This window comes from Athene noctua, chromosome 8 (genome assembly GCF_965140245.1).
Source record: "Athene noctua chromosome 8, bAthNoc1.hap1.1, whole genome shotgun sequence".
Classification (NCBI taxonomy): domain Eukaryota; kingdom Metazoa; phylum Chordata; class Aves; order Strigiformes; family Strigidae; genus Athene; species Athene noctua.
In genome coordinates this window covers 12,127,155-12,149,084 of record NC_134044.1, presented here as the reverse complement: position 1 = coordinate 12,149,084, position 21,930 = coordinate 12,127,155, and the positions used below count along the sequence as shown (strand labels likewise).

Here is a 21,930-nt window from a genome sequence, read left to right as displayed (position 1 = left end):
ACTTCTTGGCTTTTTGACATATTGTTGGTTGCTCTGTTTTAGTATAAAATGTCCTTTTCCCTTTTTCTCCTCCTCTGTCAGCCTAGAGAGATCACACAAGCCTTGCACAGTAACTTCTCTGCACTTAACTCACTAATTTAACTTGTGCAAGCAAGTGTGTCATGTCAGTATGACCTTCTGGCTTGATCATGCCAGAAGACTTTATGAGGATTTTGATGCCTTTCTGTTTTGGTTTTGGTGCAACACAAGCTGTTACAACGGTACCTCAGCTACATTAGGGGCCAGCACGGTATTTCTCTTGGCTCCTCATTCTTACTCACCATACAGCACCATGACTTCGCTCTCATCTGTTATGGGAAGTGCTGTAGTAGGCCCACGTTTCCTTAAGTGACATTGATGTACTAGTGCACTGTGCATAAACCTGATGTACCAGGCATGTAGTTGTATGTACTGAGCAAAGATTTCCACACTGAAAACACAGTTTATGAAGCCTTTTTATTTTTTTGTCAGGTCTCTGTGAGCTTTTCAGATTTGCATTTCAGTCAAAGTCCTTTAATGCTAGCGGCCATTGGCTGTGCAGCTGAAGAAGGAGGTGAAGGAGTAGACGTCAAAAACACTTCATCATTAAAAAATGGCCATTGCTTCAAATGACAGACATCAGTGCGCAAGAGACTGTGCTGGCTGCCATGTTTCTGCTTTCTGTGTTCTGTGTCAGAGGTTAAAATTGTATTTGTTTCTTCCACTTCACAAATGCTGGTGTCTGAGTGCAGAGTGGGTCAAAGCCCAAACACCCTTCCTCTTAGGCAATGGGTAGAAATAACTTCAGGGCAGTATGAAATACTTCAGATAGATGTCCATATGACAAATTGGTATTCAAGCCATGAACCAAAGCCAGGGCTTTGCAGTTGCTTCGTTTTACTGGCTAGATTTCTCTTGGTTATGATAGATCAAAGAAGAGCATATCACAGGACTCATTAAATTTTTGGAAAAGTTTTATTACTGCTGTTACTGAGGAGAGGAATGTTTGTTTTCCCCCTATGGCATTCACTAGCAGGAGTTACCTCCTGTGTGTCACCAGGGCCCCCAGCTCTGCCCTTGGTTTTCTCCCTGGCCTGGGTATCCTGACCAGCTTTTATGCCTTTTCTTGCCCAAGGGTGTCAAAATCACATTTTCCTTTCAGCTGTTGCTCTTTTGCATGAAGTCACTCTGAGGGGAGTGGGAAGAGGATTGCTGCGCTCTGCTGCCAAAACATCCAGGAAATTCCCATGGGCTGACACAGAGCACTGGAAAGTCCAAGGTCATTTTTGTTCTGTGGCCTTTCTAAGTTCCTGCTGAGGCATTGCTATCAAAGAGTTGGACACCAGTTTATCTTCTTAATTTTTTAAAAAAATACAGTTGTTCCTTAGTAACTTAAAGCTGATCATCTGTTGGAAAAGAGCAATAGCTCCTTTTAAAGAAGAATACAGTGGGTCTTTGGTATTAGGAGGGGTTTGGCTTTCTGGCGTCCTGTGCATGTGATGATGTCCTTCTGGTGTGACCAGGGGCTTTGTTCATCTGAGAATCATCTGCTGAGAAGTGCATATCCCTAACAGGTTATGTACTGATCAAGGAGAGACTGTGCATGTACCTAAGTCTTTTAAGTGTTGTGAAAGCTGCTGTGTGTGACTTTATCCATCTGTGTGGAAGGATTTGGTTAGTCTTTTGTTGATTCTTGAAGAATTTTTCCAGGCCTAAGATGATGATTGTGCCATCTGGCAAAGCCCCGAACTTTATCTCCTTTTCCACACATGTAGGACACCCTTGGATACAAATTTCTGTTCTGTTCTTTTGCAGTGTGTATGTTTACTTCATTCTCCTTTCAAAAAAATTAGGTGCCCAAAGGTGACAGCTTAGTTGCTGGAACTGGAAAAGAACCCAGGCAAGATGAAACCTGTTCTTGCCTTTGCATCCTTGATTTAATTAGTTCAACTGCAAGATCTTGGTTATACCTGACATCGTGTTGTGTAAGAGTTTTAAGTGTTGGCAAGCGTGAAGGACATTGTGTCTCCTTTGCCTAAAGCATAAAAGGCAAAGGCCATTTTCCTTTTAAAAAGAAACTTCAGAGCAGTTTGTGCTCGACATCAAAGAGGAATGTTTGGTTTCCTGATCTCTTCCAGACAGTTTGTAATACAAATTCAAATCCAATCTATGAGAAGTAGCCAAAGTGATTTTTGCCCTCTCTCAAGTTCTTTCTTGATAATTGTGCTGGTTATGTATTTTTCCAAAGTGCAGCACCCTTATATAATGGAGAGTAGATTTTGCTTTGGCGAGTGGTACCATGCCATCATCCACTTGGACCACCTCCAGGGGAGCACAGGTGGCAGTGCTGCTGGGATCTCACAGCTTCTCCGTTTTTATTAGCCTTTCTGGCTGGTATCCTCTACAGTATGACCTATCCCTGAGATGCACTTTCTTTGGACCACTCCATGGAATTTCTTCTGTTCACCTTCTAAAATTTCTTCCCAATATCTTAAATTAAAAATATCTGGGAAAACCTTTGTGTTCATTCTGATCATTGGTTTATGATCAAATTACCTCAATTTCAGTGGCTGTAAGGAGCCTGGGAGTATCCTTATGGATCACCCAGGGACATCCATACGTTTCCCTGTGAAGCGTGTACTCTGGTTTGCAATCTGCTCTGGAAACAGCTGCATATCCAGAAAGAGCTTTCTTGGGGTCATGTCGTGGCTCTTTCCCCGTTCCACATATTTCTGGTCTTCCCTATATAAAGTTTCCACTTGCTTTGGTTTCCACAGCATCCACACTCTGTCTGGGCTCTGTCCCAGGCAGGTGAAGCTCACACCTATTTCCATCACGGGGCTGATGTGGGCAGTGCTGGTGGGGGACTTGTCCATTGTCCGGATTGCACTTTCCTGGGAGGGAAGGAAGGAGGCAGAGCAAATAGCAGGCAGGCAAGGAGGCAGATGCAGGAAAGTATTGAAGTTCCTTGCTTCATGAATACCTCTCCTTTTTATTTGCTGATTCTTGGGTGTTTATGTCGCCAGGACCTGCTCTGTAAAGTGCGTGTGTAACAGACCTGGTGGTGTAAAGGCAGTGCTTCCCCATGCTTTTGGGAGACACTTCTCCTTATGACACGGTGCTGTGAACGAGGCGCACAGTCTCAATTGTTGCAGTCATTGGAAAACTGTGTCTCTTTTAGCAAGGGTAGCACTGTGAGCGGGGTTGCTAGAGCTCAGTCTGCTTTTCTATTAATTATGCTGCTCCGTCATAAATTGCCCTTGCAATTTCCCTTGGTAATAGTATTCATCACCTCCTCTTCTAAACTCTGGATTTGGGGTATATAGGGACATGTAGGCAGCTGTTGTCTATATTTTAATGATATGGCTTGTTAAATGCTTTTTTGAAAAGAAAGGTGTTATAAATAATTCAATAGAATTATTTTGTGGTACATCTGTATGTATACCAAATCCTGTTAGAATAGCATAGTGTCACTTTATGCATACAGATGGGACGCATGTGCACTGCTGAACAATTTGGGATCTTAGGAACCTAAGGCTGTGACAGGCATTAGGGTATGATGCATTAATGCCATTTCCGGGCGTTAGCGAGTTCATCCCCAGATGGGCTGTGCTCCAGTTCACCAGTGCATATTGTGTGATCTTGCTGCCATGGGAGGGACTGCCTTGTTCTTGCTGTGACTGTTCCAAATATTGAGATTTTTGTAATGTCTCTTTGGTGCTTTTGTTAGGAGGTGCAGTTGACTTGTAACTGTATTTTCTTAATGAAAAGAAAAATTTTACCTTGCTAATGACAAAATATGAAGACAAGTTGTAATCTGTATTGTCTGCCATAGTACTTGGGTTTTCAGGTGGGGACTAACCTTTATTTCAGCCTTTTCTTCTTGAGAAAGAAAAGGTAAACAAGATCTCCAAAGAAGCATCATGTGCTGGCTGCCCTTGTCTGGAGTAAGAAACACATCAGGGAGGGTTTGTTGATTTTTTGAGGGGGGTTTGTTTATTCATTTGGGTTTTTTGTGAATTTCTTATAGAAGCAGGATGTTTTCTTGTAAATAAGATTCCTTCCCAGGAATATCTAGGTTGGTCTGTTCATATTTGATTTTTACATACATGGCTTGAACTTTAATGCTGTTTGTGGTTTTGCACTGTAATTAAAGAATCTTCTACATGGTTTCAGCCCAACAAGACATACCAAATTGTTTTGATGAGGAGGCAGCACAGGAAGAGAGTGGAAAGCTAGAGACAGATGATAGGGAAACAAATAATATAGTGTGTGCTTTTACTGTAAATATCTACATTTTTAGCATAAAGTAAATCTAAAGTAAATTCTATGTTACCCAAAATGCTGTTTTCTCTCCGTTGTGCTGTCATATTTAAGCTCATGCATAATTAAACTTAAAATATATGCCATTTTCTATTTAAAAGTATTTAACCAAAATAGTAACAACTTTGGTAGGAAACCAGGCTGTTAGAGACTTAGCAAGGACTTTGATCCTGTGAGAGAAAGTACAACTGTGTCTCATACCAGTGTTCTATCAGACTCCCTAGAACAGGAGCACTTTGACTTTGCTTGCTTCAGCCTAGATGGGGAAAGCTACAGAATTTAAAAAGATGAATAATTCCTCATTTGTTAATGATCGGTGCACACACCGATCTTTCTTGCCAAATTTCTCTCTGTATTTCTAGATACTGAAAGAATGGTCAGCTTTTCTTAAAATGCTTGACATGTGTTGCTGTCTGTGCTCTTTAGAAAATATCTCTGTCAATATCTCAAAGCAAAGGGAGAGAGGACTCTAAACCCATGGGCTTTCTTCAAATGTCTGGTTCCTGCTGTTTGGGGAAGAGAAATCTACCCCTGTGGGGATGTTTATTCCAGTCTCTTGCCATTGCTTTGTCAGTTCAGACCCTCCTTCTTTATTCTTCCCTTTCTGTCTGATACTGGAAAGTGCTCGAGGAGGTATTATGGACTGGTTGGACTCTTATTTGATATGATCAAGAACAATTAAGCTCTTAAAAATATGTGCTTATTCTATTAAATAATTTTAGCAACCATGGAAAATATAGTGTAGGATGATGGCAAATGTCTAAGACTATTGTTACAGAGCTCTGAAACACCTTGTTAATGTAAAATACTTGAATAATTGTTTATATAGAAAACAATCATCAGACTTCTGAGAGTTTTGCCAGATATATATTGCAGTCATAGTTAGCAATATGCTAACTTTTGGGTGGTGAGACCTCACTGAGCTTATGAAGTGGCCAGTGCTTCATAGGATGGATGTATTTTGCTTAGAGAAAATGCCATAGGCAGCCTATAATGTTGCTTGCTTTAGGAAGCTATATTCCGTTGTCATGCTGAAGAGCAATTTCAGAGAGTTAGTCTTGTTTTACCCAGAACTGACCCTCTGTCCTCAGGTAGGCCAAGCAGCAACTGGAGCAAAGGTGTCAGCTTCAGTGGCAAAGCACCCAGTAGGCTCTCTGCTCCCTATGGCTTGGCCCTGTGAAATGCTGGGGTTTCAACCCCAAGCCCCAAATTAAGGTTGACATATGGGTGATTCCCACAGCCCTTCCCAAAGGGGGGGTGAGTTTGCCTTCAGGCTTCCCTCCACGGTGGGGCCGGCCTGGCAGGGAGAGCCATTGGGTAAATGAGCCCAGGTGTCTGCATTCAGTAACCCAAGGTCAGGTGTCCACTGAGGGATAAAAGCTGGGACCACTTGCAGGAGGGGCAGTGTCTGTCTGTGAGGGGGATGTCCTGTGCAGTTCCCTGTTGGGGAAGGACCTCCCGCCTCCCTGGGACTGGGCTCCAGTCAGGTCTGGCTTTTGTAAACGTGGGCTGTGTAGAGATTCAGTGTGTGGCTTCCTTGGTCTTATGTATTTGGCTTGTTGACTCGGTTGTCTCCCATCCCTTCTATGGGAGACTGCATTTCACCATTTATTCCCCCCATTGTTGGTCGTGGGGTGTCGTTGTTGGGGTCAGTGGGATTGATGTCAATTATGTATAACCTGACTGACTTGTTTGTACCCCCAGCGCTCACCCATGTACTGACCCTTTTGTATCAAATACAATTTGGTTATTGGTTCATCTTTATGCTGGCTATGTCCTTTATGCTAGGCCTAATAATTGGCAAAACACCCTGTAGTCCCAGCAACTGTCAGACTGTGAAGAGGAAGACAGAAAATAGGAATGAGTGGAGCTGCTGTTGCATTTCTTTTACCCTAACTTCTCCTAAAGTAACACAGGCCATGGAGAGTAGATGAATGTTATGCTCTGCACAGGTTCAGCGGTTGCTCTGAATCAGTATTGATCCCACCGCTGTGTTTGCTACTGTAGCTTTATACCCTTTCTTTCTTACTATTCATACAAATACAGAAATTCTCTGCAAATATAAATTGGAGCAATTTTTAAAATCCAGATGACAGTTTTGGTTGGCTGAGATCTGCAAGACTGAGGCCTTTTTATAATGCTATTGATTATTATATTTTTAGTTGCAGGAATTTATTGTTGCATGAGGACAATAAGTATCAGGAAAAACAGTGAAGGTTTAATTTATTTCCATCATAGGTAGTTCTTTTTTTCCTTCGATTCATAAGATTTGCACCCATCTGTCCTTCGTCAAACAGCAGGGCAATTCAGTACAGATTTTGCCTTTGCAATGTCAACTTGAGGGCCAGTGGAAACTATGAAAATGAATTTTCTGCCCTTTGTAAAAGCCATGACCTCTGTAATACCAGTGAGATGAACTGTGGGATATGAAGGAAGCTCCTTGGAGTTTGCTCCTAGTGAATAGTGATTGGGTCTGACCTCAGCTGTCTGAATTGTACTGAGGGCAAGCTGCGGTAATAGATGTTCTAAACTGCAGCAATGATAAGTAGAGCTGTCCCCAGAGAAGACGACCTTTACCCTCCTTCCCTTCTTTCCTTCAGACAATCTTTCACTTCGGAGTGCTGTCTTCCAGGCTCTCCAAACCAAGGCTTGGTCTCTCCTTTCATCTTGGCTTAAATTAGCACCATGGAAGTCTCCACGTCTTAGGTTTTGCTCCAGGTGGTTAAAGACTGTGCTTTCTGGCTGCTATGCAGGCTTCATCACCTGAGAGCTGAAATATATGCCAAGAGAATGGGTTGGAGGCAATGTAGCCTTTTTTGGAAAGGCACATAGGTGATGCTGTCATTATGTTAGCCAGAAAAGGAGGGAGGCTCCCTCTGTGTCACTGTAAAGAACTTCTCACTGCCTGGAGAAATCCCCAGGAGATGAACCTCTCTGGAGCCCAGGTATCCTGCGTGAATACCCAAATCACTGGATTCTCACTGGAGCTAAGCTTCACTTTCAGATCTTTCTATACTGGTTGGAAAGACATTATCCAAATGGAAAGTGACTATAGTGAAGGCACAGGGAAGCACTAAATCCGTTGTGAAAATGGGACCTTGAAGGCACTATGAACCATGGCTTTGGAAATGAATTCAAAACTGTATGGCACCATTGTCTTTCATCATTATACTCTGTGGGCCATATTTGTTCTTTTAAAATCTTTCCTTTAGTCTTTTAACATATTGTTGCATTGTTGAGTGTGAAATTTCTAGTTAAGTTGTAAGATGTTATAAACCTTACAGGCAGCAACACTGTATTCTTTCTGTCTGTGCAGAGCCTGTGTTGCTACAGCCCTGATCCAGAATTTGATCACTAAAAGACATAAATGATAAATCAGTCATATTTATCTAAGGCTCATTTAGCAATGGAGTTGTTTAACTATATTTTATTTTTAATAATGTATTTAGTGCTTTTTATTAAGTTGAAATACGCAAGATCTGTTTTTCATTGCTGAAGTAAGAGCTCCATCCCAATGTAGGCACTGTATTTTTTTGACTCCAGTCTTCAAATAAGACTTTCTGGAGATGCTAAAACTTGTGAGAGCTGGAAAAATACCTAAGGATTTGCTAAGTCATGGAATTCATTTCACATAGCGATGCATGAAGGGGATGTAAAACTAATGACCGAGTACCTTAAGAGGAGACTTTGCAGATGCAGGTATAGTTATATTTATATGGGAGGTGATATTTCTGTGTTCCCCCATTCTCTCCAGGGAATGAATTTCATTTGCAGTGTGTGGAGAATAGCAGAAGGAATAAGTGCTGCCGTGTCTGGGAGTCTCTCTTGTCTGTGGCTTGTTTCATAAATTTTTCTTATTTTGAATGTTACTGATCTTAACAGCACTCGGGGGAGAAAGAACTGAAATGGTTTAGTTGTCATTATTTTTCTTCTGTTCTTCCTACTGTGTAGGCCTGACACTTCTCTTGACTACAGACTGGGTTTGCATTTCATCTTCAGTGGTCCCTGAAGCTGGATCCCTTCCCTTTTGCTCTTAATTTCAGGTGTTGTCAAGTTGTGCCAGGAAGCAAGTGCAGTTGAGATGTTTGGTCTCCAGAACTGAATGTCTTAGTAACATGGGCTTTGTTCAGTTTTATTACTTGGCATCTTCTTTTAAAAGGAAGAACTAAAGGAGAAATACAAGGATCTTGTGGGGAATACTCAAAGAAGGGAACCTTGAGGACAGATCTCTTAGCCATAAAAGATTCTGAAAAACATGCACTCTGCATTCTGGGAGTATTTCCATGTCCAGAGTCTTGGAGAGTATGTAAAATGCACATGTCTTGGTGGAAACGGTGGCCCAAGTTACATGGCCATTCCTCTACTCACTCTTTGCATGCTCTATTAAGTACAATTGAAGTTTTTTTAGGACTGATGCCAAAGTGAGCTTTCTGTGGGTTGGAAAGGAAGGGGAGCAAAGTAAAAGCAAACAGCTTGCTCCCCCCGGCCTCTGCCCGTGTGCTCCTTCCCTCTGCTACAAGACAACAGCTGTGAGCAGCCCAGGACCAAAAAGCTTTCTGAAACATGATGAGTTGCTTAATCAGATTTCCATGCTTGGTTTCAACCTCATGTAAATAAAGAATGTGGAGGAAAAAAGCTTCTGTGTAATTTGAATATAAACGTGCAGGTAGATGTCTGTTTGGGGGGGAAATTATGATCATGCAAACTTGCACTTACTGTCTCCTGGCAGAAGGGACATTCTCAAAGTGAGGGTTTTGAGGTGGAGGAGGAGAGGTTTTGGAAGGACTTTTTGTGAAGGAAACTTCAAGTAGTTGCAACTAGTGACTATAGTGTGGGTTTGTTTTCTTCTAACTTCCCTGGCTGCCTCTGCTTCTCTTCTTGCCCTGGGAAGACTCCTGAAGGACAATGGGAAATAAACTGGGTTATCCAAGAATTAATTTCAGCCCAGTGGTAACTGGGCACAGAGAAAGGAAGTTATGTGAGGCAGTGAAAGGAGACAAAGGAGAAAAGTGATCTAAATAGCAACATAAAGAAAATATTTGGGAATAAACTTAATCATCAACTTGTACAGTAGGGTGTCCAGCAGCCCTGCTGAGGTTGTGTATCATGGATACATTTGTTCATTCAGTTATGTCTTGCACTACAACATTTTAAAATTGCTGCTAGAATTTAATTGATTTCTTGAGTCTTAAATAGTACAGCATAAATCTTCCACTCACACCAGGACCCAAGTGTCTCTGACTGCAAGCTAACTGCAGTTTGCCAGTTCCACTTGATTTCATTTCAGATTCATCCCCGCAAGCCAAACCACAAAAAGAGCTTCCTGTCCAGTGGAAAATGAAATGCAAGAGGCAATCCTTTTGTTGCTAACAGGAGGTTGCAGGGAACAGAGCTGGCTCTTGCTGAGGTTGTGTTTGGGTTTGGTTAACCATTTTGCTGATTAGGCAGAGACTCCTGGTCGCTGGATATGTTAGATGCTCCTAGGTCTAACTAATGACAGTAGTTTAATACCAAGAGTAATTTATAAAGAGGCTTGTTGAGGAGCAGCATAATGGAATGAAAGGTGAAATGCTTGGACCATCGCGTTTCTCAGGGTTGTGTTTCTGAGAGCTCTGCTTGTTGCCTTACTTGTCCTGCACTGGCTGTTTGGCCTGTGGAGCCAGAAGACTTCTTATTGTTTGCTTTTGTTTCTCTCAGAGCTTACAAATTAAGCTGTCAAGGGTAAATTTTCTCTCTTCTGGTACATTTATTTACTAAATTTTAAACTTGCTAAACGTCAGTGTTTTTTCACCCTTCTCCCCCAGGCAGTGTGGGCTGGTGTTGGTGATGGTCACACAGGGTGAGGAGGACTCTGCTCCTGTGGGTGTTCTGTGGAGATTTTTGTTTTCTGCTCCCCTTCCTAAGTGCTATCAGCGGGAGGTCTGGCAGAGCTCTGCTCTGGGAGGACTGGGGTTTTATCTGGCTGGGAAGAGGGGCTCTGGGATGTCTGTGTGCTCTTGGGTGTCTTGCTCAGAGCTGGGACAGGATCTCGGAGATGTGTCATGTGCTTGACGTCCATTGTCTGCAGTCCCTGGAGTGTTTGTCCTGCTTGGTGTCTGAGGAATGAGGGGTCCTTCGCGGGTGAACTCTGCTCTCTCTCAGAAAAGCCCTGTGTCTGAGGGTGCTACCCTGGCAGGTGTGGGACTGGACTTTGGGACACCCACCCTGGACCACAGTTAACACATCTGCTCTGCCTGCTGCTATGTCTAAGAGCCTTTCTAGACTAGCTGAGAAGCAGCAGTGCAATTGGTAATATATTTTTTGTTTCTATGGGGGATGAGCATTTTTCAAGAAAATGTATTTTCACAGTGCTCCAGCTCTTCCTTCTTCACTTGCTACAGCTACCTGGAAGCATGGAGGCTGTAAAACCTGGAAGAATAATGATGGGTTAAAAACAACCAGAGGTCTTGTGCCCTTTAAAGGGATTTAGTTGGAGGATTGAGTTATGTTGAAAGTGACTGACCTGTGTACACCTTGCTGTTACGGTGAACACTTCCAGGGACTGGGCTAAGGCAGGATCTGCTGCATGGTCACAGCTAAGAAACACGTGAGAAAATAAAGGCACCTGTGAAAGGCTGCTGTGAGCGTGGCTGTGGGGACAGAGGGAGGGAGGGAAGGAGCAGCTGCTGCCCAGCGGCTATTTGTCTGAAGGAGTTCTGAAGATGTAAAGAGTTGAATGTACTTCTTGCTGGGCTTGTTTGTTATTTTTGTTTTTGAGGAGGAATTTAAGCATTGTTTTAAGATTTAGGTTCAGCTTTGTTCCCACTAAAGAAGTCAGATGCTGGCTGTTGACATAACTGCTGAAGAGGTGCTGACACTTACAGCTTTTTCTGGAGCTACTCTCTGATTTCTGAAAATAAATCAAGACATTAACTACTGATCTTTTTTTCACTCCCTTCTAAACCAAAGGGCACCCATCAGAGTCAATGGTTATTTTCCATTAAATGGTTGCCCAGCTCAGTCTGTTCTCCCTCTGAATTTAGTCTCCAAAATAAAACAGGTCTTCACATATTTCTATAAGCCACGTTACTGTGTTTACTGAGCATTTCTGTGTGCTGAGGAGCCCTGCGGTTCCCACAAAGACCCTCGTGTTTGTGCTGCGAAGACTTTGGCTGGATGGTGGGCAGTGTGAGTGAGGAGGCAGTGACAGGCAGAGGGAAACTGTGCAGCCTTTTTCCTTAGTTTGTTGGGTCTTACTTAAGCAAATGTTGCTTGAATGCAGTTCATGGTATTTGCTCAGTGATTCAGTGGAATGTCTGGGATATTTTTATTTTTCCTCCAGAGCTAAAAAACAGTTTTTGGCTTTAAATCCTGAAGCCGCCAGCCTGGGGCACAGTCACAGCGCCTGAGGGCAAGAAGAGCCAAGCTGCTTCGGAGGGGCACCCTGCCTGACACCGAGCACTCCCTCTGCGCCAGGGGCTGGGTGTGCAAATGACTCTACAGCTAAATTTGCATTTACTGAAATGAAAGATGTGCCATGACTAACTAAACAGCCGGGCAGCCCACTGCAGGCCTGTCCTGCTTGTATCCCAGCTCCGCTGCGGCTAAAAGAATCTAGTTTCAGCGCTCAAAAGCTGTGTGACCCTCCGAGAGACCTGACCCTCCCCGGCCACCCAGTGTGGGAAGCACTGTGGGCTTTGTGCGTGCTGCTATTGCAGTGAAGCTCCCAGCTGGCCACCTTGTCTCCTGGCCAGCCTTTCAAATGTGCACTTTGTCCCCTGGCCCCAGGGGACCAGCAGACATCCTGGTAGGCCCTGCCAGGCTGCCCAGGGCTCCTCTTGGAGAGTCTCTCCAAAGCTTTGTGACCAGAGATGGAAAGGTAACGTGATCCGTGAAGGGTAGGTATTCCAGGTGGCAGTGCCATGGAGGAACATGCCCTTATAATCTTATTTTTTCTTGCATACATTTTTATTTATTTTTGTCTCTGAACTAAAAAAAGTGTTGTTTTGGATCCGCCAGCACCATATCAAATGCAGTCTTTTGATGCCTTTTGGAGGCACTGGAGGGTATGGGGTAGTATCCAGACAGCTTTGGCCTTCACCAGGCCTGGTGCCAGGTGCTGTAGCCAGCTGCTGGGGCACAGGGAGGCCCAAGTGCAGGTTTTCTGAGCAGCAGCTTCTTGAAGTGTTTTCCAGACCTGGTAGTAATGTAGAGATCAAGCTTGCTTTGTTCTGGCTTTGACAATACGTTCATGGAGGCTAGGTGAAGCTTGGGCTCTCTTGTCCTATGTGTGCTTTTTGTATTGCAAACTCAGAGAGTGTGTGTTCATCTGTGTTCCAGTGGCAGTTCATAACAAGAACTTGCTTGTTAATATGTTAAAATGCACACGTTCTCCCAGACCTGCTTTTGGCTGCTCCTTTATTCAAATCTCCCCTGTATTCGTCTTTAAATATTTTTGCAAGTTTCCCTGATCTTTAGACTTGTGATTCTTGCTTGGCTGGGACAAGCTGATGGTTTACTTGTTGACTGGAGGGTCTATACCTGTGCATCCTGACACAGACTCTTCCAATTGTTTTTTTATTACCACATGCCCTGAAGATGCCACAGAAGAAGTTCTGGTTTGAGGAAGAAAATGTCTCATTACCTCTGCTTGCCTCACCTTCAAGTGAGGAATATCTTACTGTCTTAGATCAAACTTAATCAGTTGCAACTAGACCAGATTTAAGGTTAAAAGAATGTTTATTTTAAAACACAGATCAATGAAAGACACAGTCACTTATTACTAAGATTAGTGTAAGTTTCAAGATCCTCTAGGGTATGCTCTGGTTACTGCAAACATGCAGAGTACATACCTGCTGGCTCAAGTTCAGAGCTCAGTTTGTTTTAATTTTTTCATTTTCTTAGTTAATTTTGTTGACAAAGACCCTCATTATCTGGTGTGAAAGAAATATTAAAGTAGTACTTAATTTCCCATATGGTCTTTTGATCATGGTCTTGAATAGTGAGAGAGCCCAGAATCCTGTGTGTATATGTGCCAGACTCCTGTGCCAGGAGAGCATCTACCCTTGTGTAATGTAATAATTATGGATCTTTACAACTTGGATCTGCTTTCTTGGAGCAGTGATAGTCTGTGGACCAGGAATAGGGAACAGAGGGAGAAAAATAAATTGGGCTGCCTAACTTTAGGTGCTCAACTGAGGTTTGTGAGTTAAGAGCAGTATGGATTTATGATCCATAGAGGAGTCAGATCTGAAGTCAGATTGACACATGCAGGAGCTAAACTGTTCTTTATCTCCTGTGAGCTGCAAGGAAACAATGTGAGGTCAATGATAAAGAAAAGAATCGAGTATGGAAATTAAAACCCCCTTACTACTTCTAACAAATCGTGTTGTGCTGGAAGTGAAAATGTCTGTCAGCTGCTGTATTGGTCTTTTCAAAGTTGGTAGGCTCTTAAGCCTAGTTATTAAAAGATATTTTCACTATATGTCACTGCACTGAAGGAGTTGAACCAACAATGTCAAAATACTCAGCTGTTTTTGTGTGTCCAGGACAGTGCATGAAAGATGACATTGATTAATCCTCATGTCCTTTGACATGAGGCATCTCTACATGTCTGATGACTGTAACTGTGTTATGAAAGGGCACGGCATTTTTCTGTTGAGGACAGCTTTGTCAGATACTGGCGCAGGTGTTGGCAAGTCTCTGGGTTGAAATAAGGAGCTCTTCAGAGCATCTTGGCTTTTGCTAAAGGTTTGAATATTTGCAAGCACAGAAGTGCTGAAACCACAAGTGTATTTTATGTCATACTGGGTGACAGTGGCTTGCCAGGGAGCGAAGGATCAGTTGGAAATGCCAGTTTGCCATAGAAAGGCTGGAAAGAATGTGGATTTAACACACAAGAAGCTGTTGTGAGTTTTACCTTCCAGAAATCCATGGGAAAGATGGAACGCACAAACCAAAGGACTGAAAGTGCCATAAAAAAATATATTCCTGCCTCTGGAATAAGATATGATATGAAATGCTTTTATTGCATACGGTTAACACAGTGGCATTGAGCTGGCTTTTCCATTCTTTTTCTCACTTAAAATACAGCGTTCAAAACCGGTAAAGGCTGCAATAGCTTGATCATAATTTACACATTACAACCAACCTGTGGCTACTCTGCCTTACAGTAGAGGGGAGGAAACTGGCCTCAGCTTGTATAGGATGACACTTGCTATAGGACATGCCATGCTGTCACAAATAAGTCATCTTCCTGGACTGATGTTTGCTGCCAGGTGACCTCTGTCCAGTGTTTTGGAGGAAGGAAAGCATTATTCAGCCCTGGTGAACTTTTCCTGGTGGTCAGAGCTGTATTATCACAGATGAGGCTTTCAGCCTGAGCTGTGGCTATTGCCAGTCCTTGTCAATCAGTGATTACTCTCTAGTTAGTAAGGCTATATGGTTGATTCTGTTCAGGCACTTCTTCAGTGTGTATTTGCACATGCACACATAATAGTAATAATAATGATGTCTTTCTGTGCTCTTCAGATCTGGTTCTTATGAGTATTAAAGATATTTTTTTTTTAATGCTTCCTGCTGGCTTTGCACTGATGAGACACCATTGATTTTAGTGGAAAAGACCAGTGGGAATTTTTGCCTTTTTCACTTGATAATGGAAGGAATAATCTGTTCTTTGATCTCTGGCTGGCAAACTTGGAAATCATAAAGGAAGATGGTTGTACTGTAATAGCTTTACTCTAATGGTGTGTGTTTCTGGGCATTTAGATAAAGAAAGCTGTGCTGTGAGATGTGATGAGGTAGGAGCTGAAATGCAGAAGTGTTGCTTGTGGAATAACCTATTAACTGAGAGCTCAGGCAGAAGTGCCCTATAAATCGATCTTTTGCTGGTTTCAGTTCAAACTGGTACCATTCTTGCAATTATGTAAATGTTAATATCTAAGCTGCTAAATGACCGGTTTCAGTTGGATTAATTTATAGTGGATAACATGTAGATGATATTTAATCATGAAGAAACCTTTTTGCTTTTTTTTGTATCAAATATTCAAGGTGTCTCGTCAGCCACTGTATCCCTGTTCTGTATGTAGCAGGGGACCATGAAGCAATGAAATGTTAGACATCTGTCTTCACTAAGAGCTTTGGTAATGCTACTCTTGTGAAATGTTTGTATCTCAGCTAGGAAAAAAGGATCATTTGTTGAAAAAGAAACAAAAAATAACATTAGTAGGTGTTGGTGTTTCTGTGTAAGACACTACAGGAGAGAGACTGAACCAGAGGTTTTGTTTATTCTCTCTCATGTGAACTCCTTGTTATAATGGCTAAGCACCTCAAAAATATTTATGAACATGTCCTCAAAGGAAAATGAAATTTATATAATGGAGAAGGAAAATGGTTTTAAAGAAAGCAACTTCCTGAAGGTTCCTACACAGTTACACTGGGACAGAGCTGGGACAGTAAATCAGACCATTTGGTAAACAAGACATCGTCCCATCCTTCTTATTAGTTACTTCTGCCTTGGCTGCTTTTCTTTGTAAAATGCAAATACTTTATTTGTAAGGAGTACATTATTTTTTTGTAACTTCACTCTTAGGCAGGCCATGCACGGATTGATGGCCAACAGGGGGTTGCAGTTAGCAGCAGGGAAGGAACAGTGAGAACATTAAACTCAATTTACGCTCCCGTGTGACAACCTGCTACGATCTTGCTCCTCAGCTGCCAGAGGAGTCCTGAGCCTCACTTGGGAGTCGTCCATGCTGAGAAGCAGATGCTCTGTGTGCTGGGGGTGAATTTGCAGCACCGAGCTCAGCAGTGCTAACTGCCTGGGAAGACCTGTAATAATGCTTCCGAAGTGGGATGTAGATGCCGTTGCTTTCCTCTCCTTTCCCATTCCTCACGCTGTTGCAGCAGGGCAGCTCATGTACTGTCAACAGCTTCCTCCTGCAGACAAGCCCGTAATGGAACAATTCCCTGCTTTTACTGTTGTGCACTGACAAGAGGTGCTTATTTCTGCACGCTCCAAGTGATACCTGTCTTCTCCAAACGGCAGCTTGGGGGGACAAAATGTTGCAGTGGTGGCAGCATCTCTCCTACTGCCAGGGATTCAAAGCTGTGTTTGGGCAGTGACAAAGTGCATGAGCAAGAGGCTAATTCTCTGTTCCTCAGGGTTTAAAGGCTTTGTGCAAATCTCTTTGAAGTCAGTGAATGACTTCTATTACTGCAGTGGGCTTTGAATCTAACCCCAATTGCTCAGTTAATTTACAGTGTGTGTTAGTCTTCTGTTAGCTGGCTTGTGAGTATGAAATGGTTCTGAGCAAACCTTGGGAGAGTATATTGAGCGTGCAGATTTGCACACTAATCTTGATCTTTTCAAAGCAGTATGACTGCGGATATATGTTGAAATACCGCCCAGTACTTTGCAGACACATTCCTTTTTGGTCTTGTAGGTGCTGTTTGTATGTGTTTAGTTGGCACCATGAGCTCTGAGGTTTTCTTTTAAGTTATTCTACAGTACTTCAGGGAACTCAACTCTCATCACTAATAAAATAAAATAAAGCAAAACACTGGTAGGTCTTACCTTGTTAACTGATGTAGCTGTTGTATTTCCCACCGTTCCAAAAAATATAAAGCTTTATAAGATTTAACATATTTCCAGTCCAAAGCATGAATATTTATAGGCAAAGAATAAGACTTCCCATTCTGAAAGGTCAGTGCTATGAAATTGCTTTTTTGGCAGGCATGATTAAGCCACATGGTCTTCCAATAATGTTTTGTAAGCTTTTTCCTTAATTACAGTTTAATTTAGGTCTCCGAGTTTAATAAAACCTATGAAGCTTGCAGCAAAATATTTTTCTTGTGGCAAATTCTGTTTGCACAGAATACAAATCCTGCATTCCTTTTGGGTATGATTTTAAAAATATATTTAAATGTGGAAATCCCATATTTTTTCTTTGTATTTGTTAAAGCATATACAAAATTAAAATAGCTGATACTGTGTGTTTAATACAGAATTTTAAAAAAATTAGTTTGGAAGGTACATGTGATTACTTTTTTTCTTCAAATGCCTGGAGTAAAATGCACAAGTTAGAGGCACAAGATTCTGTCTCAAGCAGTTAATGCTGCAAGAGACAAATTAGAAGCAATTTTGCTTTCATATAGTTGTTCTTAAATGCAACATTCTGACAGCAGCAATAAATAGAATAATCTGCATAATTGTATTTATGTGGTGCTGATCTGTCTTTTTTAGAGAAAATCCCTTTTCCCAGATAGAAGAATCTTCCATTCAGCTGTAAGTGGAAGAAAGCCTCTTTAGCAGCTGCAGAGACTTAGAGGAATGTTTCTGTACAGCCTTAATACAAAATTTTGATATGGACCTCAGTGAATTTGATTTTTGGTGAACCAAATACAGTAAGGGTGCTAAAACCACCTTGGTTTCCTGTGCAGATTAGATAACAGGATATTTACTCAAAAGAGCTAGACAGAAAAGCACAGAGATGATGTGATTAAAGTAAGGTAGATTTATTACTAAATTTTTTTCAGTTTATTTTCTTAAATTGGTGTAATAAATGTCTTGGCCCTGCTCAAAGATAGAGTTTTGAACAGCTTTTGAGCTATTCCTGGCTTAATACTTAAATAGAAACAACACAAGTGGTGGAAAAACAGGATCAGTTTGGAAAACAGCGTTCAAACCATTTAAAATCCCCTGCCGTGATCGTGCTTTTCTGACCCCCTGCAGCCTTGCATTATCAAACCGAGAATGTCTCAGTCTCCCTAATATTAATGTTTGAAATACAACACAAATCATCTGAATAAACTAGAGGGGGAAAAAAAGTGATTAGCATCACAGCTATCTGGGGTCTGCTCCACTGGTACTTAGACTTGCTAACGTGAGCTTAGAGGTACAGTCATGGGCTCTAAAGCTAGGCTTTCCAGGAGAGCTGAAGAGAGTGAAATCCCTTCAAACTCAGAGTCTGAACGTTTTTAACATCTGGGTTTGAATGGTGAAGTCACCATTGGAAAACAATTTGAAAACTGTTTTACTGAAGATGATGGGGAAATTGGGGAGTTTGCAGAGCGGGTGCTTTTATTTTCCAGATAAAGGAAAGTTCCCTGGGATGGCAGAAAGCAACACCAGAGTCTGCTGTGTGTGCTTCACCTATCTTTGCTCTTCTTTGCAGGTTACGTATTTGGGTAAGGTTTCCACAACAGGGATGCAATTTTTGTCAGGCTGCACAGAGAAACCAGTCATTGAATTATGGAAGAAGCACACGCTTGCCAGGGAGGATATTTACCCAGCTAATGCCCTTCTGGAAATTCGCCCTTTCCAAGTCTGGCTGCATCATCTGGACCTCAAAGGTGAGGCAACAGTCCACATGGATACCTTTCAGGTAGCACGTATAGCCTACTGCACTGCTGACCACAATGTCAGCCCAAACATCTTTGCTTGGGTCTATCGGGAGATCAACGATGACTTGTCCTACCAGATGGACTGCCATGCTGTAGAGTGTGAGAGCAAGCTGGAGGCCAAGAAGCTGGCCCACGCCATGATGGAGGCCTTTAAGAAGACTTTTCACAGCATGAAAAGCGATGGCCGGATCCACAGGAACAGCTCGTCGGAGGAAGTGTCTCATGAATTTGAATCTGACGATGGCTGACTGAACTCATTCACGGTTCAGCAAAGGCAGAAATGGCCTAGGGAATGAGAGCTGATAGATGAATAAGCAACAATTGAAATTGGGGAATGAAAGGACTGCCAAACACTTGTCTTGACCAGATTTTAAATCAAAAGAGCAATTCAATACTCACAGATACGCATCATTAAAGTAATTATATTACACTGAAATCTGCTGCTGTTGTAAAAGTGAGGGGAAAAAAGCTCTCTTCCCAATCTCTCTCACCCACCTATCACTGTCCCTTTCTCCTCTCTGTAGTGCAGGTACATGCCATTAAGTAGAGTCATTCTTGTTTGTTGCATAAGACTGGTCGGGCACTTCTATTAGTTACTCCTCTGGCATTCCTAGATGGGTGCTGATGTTGATGCACAAGATCAAGTAGACCTGGAAAGCCCTGATGATTCCTGAAGAATCTTTCTCTCCATGATGCATCACATAAATCCTTTGACCATATGTAGGCTAAGACAGCCATACATAGCCTTTTAGACTAATGGCCTGGCATTCTGCAGTTAATTCACATTTCACAGATAAAAAAATGAAAGAAGATGCTTGTATGTGTACACATTATATCATATGCTATCCTTTATTTTATTCATTGTACCTATTTTCTTACTATACCTGCTGCCACATCTTTCACTCCACACCAGTAGTTGCAGTTTAAGACTATATACTGCAGGATACCAAAAAGGGGTGGGCAAAAATATTCCACAATGGCTGGGGGTACAGCGAGCCAGCACTACTGTCTGTGCATTTGCCAACCCTGGTGTGCCCCACAGGAGGGGGGCTTACTGGTGGGAGTTGAGGGGCACTTGAGTCTGTCAGTGTTTGAACTGTGACTTCTCATCAACCTCAGGTCCAAAGTGATATGAGCATGGTAACCTCAGCTCTGTGTTACCGATCTCTGCATTGCTAGTTGAGTGGCCCCGGTGGGATGGAGCTGGTAGTGCCTCGTCACACACAGCAGGGCTGCAATACTGTAAAGATCAAACCTTAGGAGTCAGGTTTGAACATCTGTTCTGGTTGAGAAGCTTATGTTAAGATTCCCATATCTTTTCTTGTTCACAGATACACAGAGTCATGCCTTTCTTAAATGCAGATGTTTAATAAAACTCAAATAAAAGGAAAAACTTGTTTCACTTGATATTTTTTAAGGCCGAGAGCAGATCAATAGTTTGCAAGTAATGCTGCTCCTTTATACAATTTTGTTTGTAATTATGGTAATGTTAGGAGCACTAGGGCACCTTACAGAAGCCTTAAAAGAAAGCTAATCAAAGCAGATGATAGCTCTGTCTGTGTTTTGTGGGTCTATATGTTTGTATGTGAGAGTGTATGTGTGAGTCCAGTGTTAAAGCATGTAGACTGAACATGGAGACATATTGAGGAGGGCCCACACCTCTTGAAAATATGCTTGTTGCTTTACAATGTATGTAAACTATTTTCCAGCATAAATGCATTCATACTTTAATAAAAAAAAAATGTTTTGAGTTAAAGCTTGGGAGTTTTAAGCTGTCTTTCCAATTCAAACTCTGTGGGGTTTTTTTATGTGTGTGGGTTTTACGTTCATTTTGTCTAGTGGAATGAAAATGTTAATTTATTTCCATTTAGTATTACATCAGTCTCCATAAGAATTACCTTTAATACTTTAAAATTATTTTCTTTAAAATATTTAGGTAAATTATTGCTGTGAGATTTTTTTTCATTTTGCTGTGTGTGGACATGATTTATAATTTCTACTTTTCAGGAGGTGGCAGAGATCCCTCCTTGGTGCACACCCTACCCCCCACCCCCCCTCAACCTGGCCAGTTGAAATGAGCTCTGCTGAGTGGGAGCTATATCTTGCCCTGCTTCAGAAATTGCAGTGTGGCTCAGGTGCAGCATTCAATGGTGGGATGGGGAATAAAACACCAGGCTACAGCTTACAGAACTGTTTATCTCTGAATCTTTGGGTGATCCAACGTTTCAAATATGGTTCTGAAAGTAATTTATTTTTTTTCTTCCCACAATGTTAATTTGGAAGTGGAGGGTCATGTATAGGCTATATGCTGATTAAAAAAAAAATAAATAAATTGTGAGTCCTGCCATGTATGCAACTTCTTGACCAAAGGCAAAACTTCCTTCAACTTTTGACAAATTATTTTCTTTTGCCTAGAGCTGTAATCATATGTTAGTTTCTTTACTTGTCTGAATGCTCGGCCACCAAAGCTGCTGTGAGTCAGCATGTGAAATCCCATTGCATCCTCTCAGCCAGATGTCCCTGCTGACAACAAAGAGGTTTGACTGTGTATCCCAGCTCTTAACCAAGGGCAGCTCAAGTGTGGGAGTGGGAGAAGGAAGATACTGGCCCTCCTCACACACAGGACCCAAGAAACCTCCTGCCTGCCCTACAGAGTACACATGATTGAGGTTCAGGATTTCCACTTATGCAGCAAATACTTCCAAGTGTGGGGTGTGTTCCTGCCATGGGGATGGGTGTGATCCTTCTGACTGACACTGCCTGCCATTCTCACCGAGCAGTCCAGGCCAGAGCACAACTAACTAAACAGAAATGTTGTCATCATTTTATTTTTAATCATGATCCTTCCTCTAACATGCTGGGATCAGCTGAAAAGATCCTATGTTCCTAAGTCACCTAGAGGTGCGGGTTATGCAAAGAGTACCTTTGTGAGGGGTTTTGTTGTCTTTTTTTATTTATCTTTTTTTAAAGCACCGTCAGAATTTCTGCAAACAGTGCTGGTTTTATTTGTGAGCAACACGGAGAAACCATGGACAGAAATGCAAAGGGTTGCTCCAGTGTGCTTTTAGTCTATGCCCTGAAGTGGTGTCTTGCTTCTCCCCTTGTCAAGTCTGTGACTGGCAGCATCTGCCAGCAAGAGCCCTGGGCTATGACGTTACTTCCCTCTGTAGGCCACAGCCATGTGGTGTTACCCAGACCAGGAATAAT

General features: G+C 42.2%; 1 protein-coding gene across 2 annotated transcripts in view; it reads left to right on the top strand.

Moving 5' to 3' along the window:
- The window catches only part of PID1 (phosphotyrosine interaction domain containing 1), a 90,445-nt gene extending 69,977 nt beyond the window's left edge, over positions 1–20,468 (top strand). For both annotated transcript variants that reach the window (XM_074911954.1, XM_074911955.1), the window contains exon 3: positions 18,495–20,468. In XM_074911954.1, the coding sequence (XP_074768055.1) occupies positions 18,495–18,971 (477 nt within the window). In that variant the 3' untranslated portion in view covers positions 18,972–20,468. The remainder of the gene's footprint in view (positions 1–18,494) is intronic.
- The last annotated feature ends 1,462 nt before the right edge of the window (positions 20,469–21,930 follow it).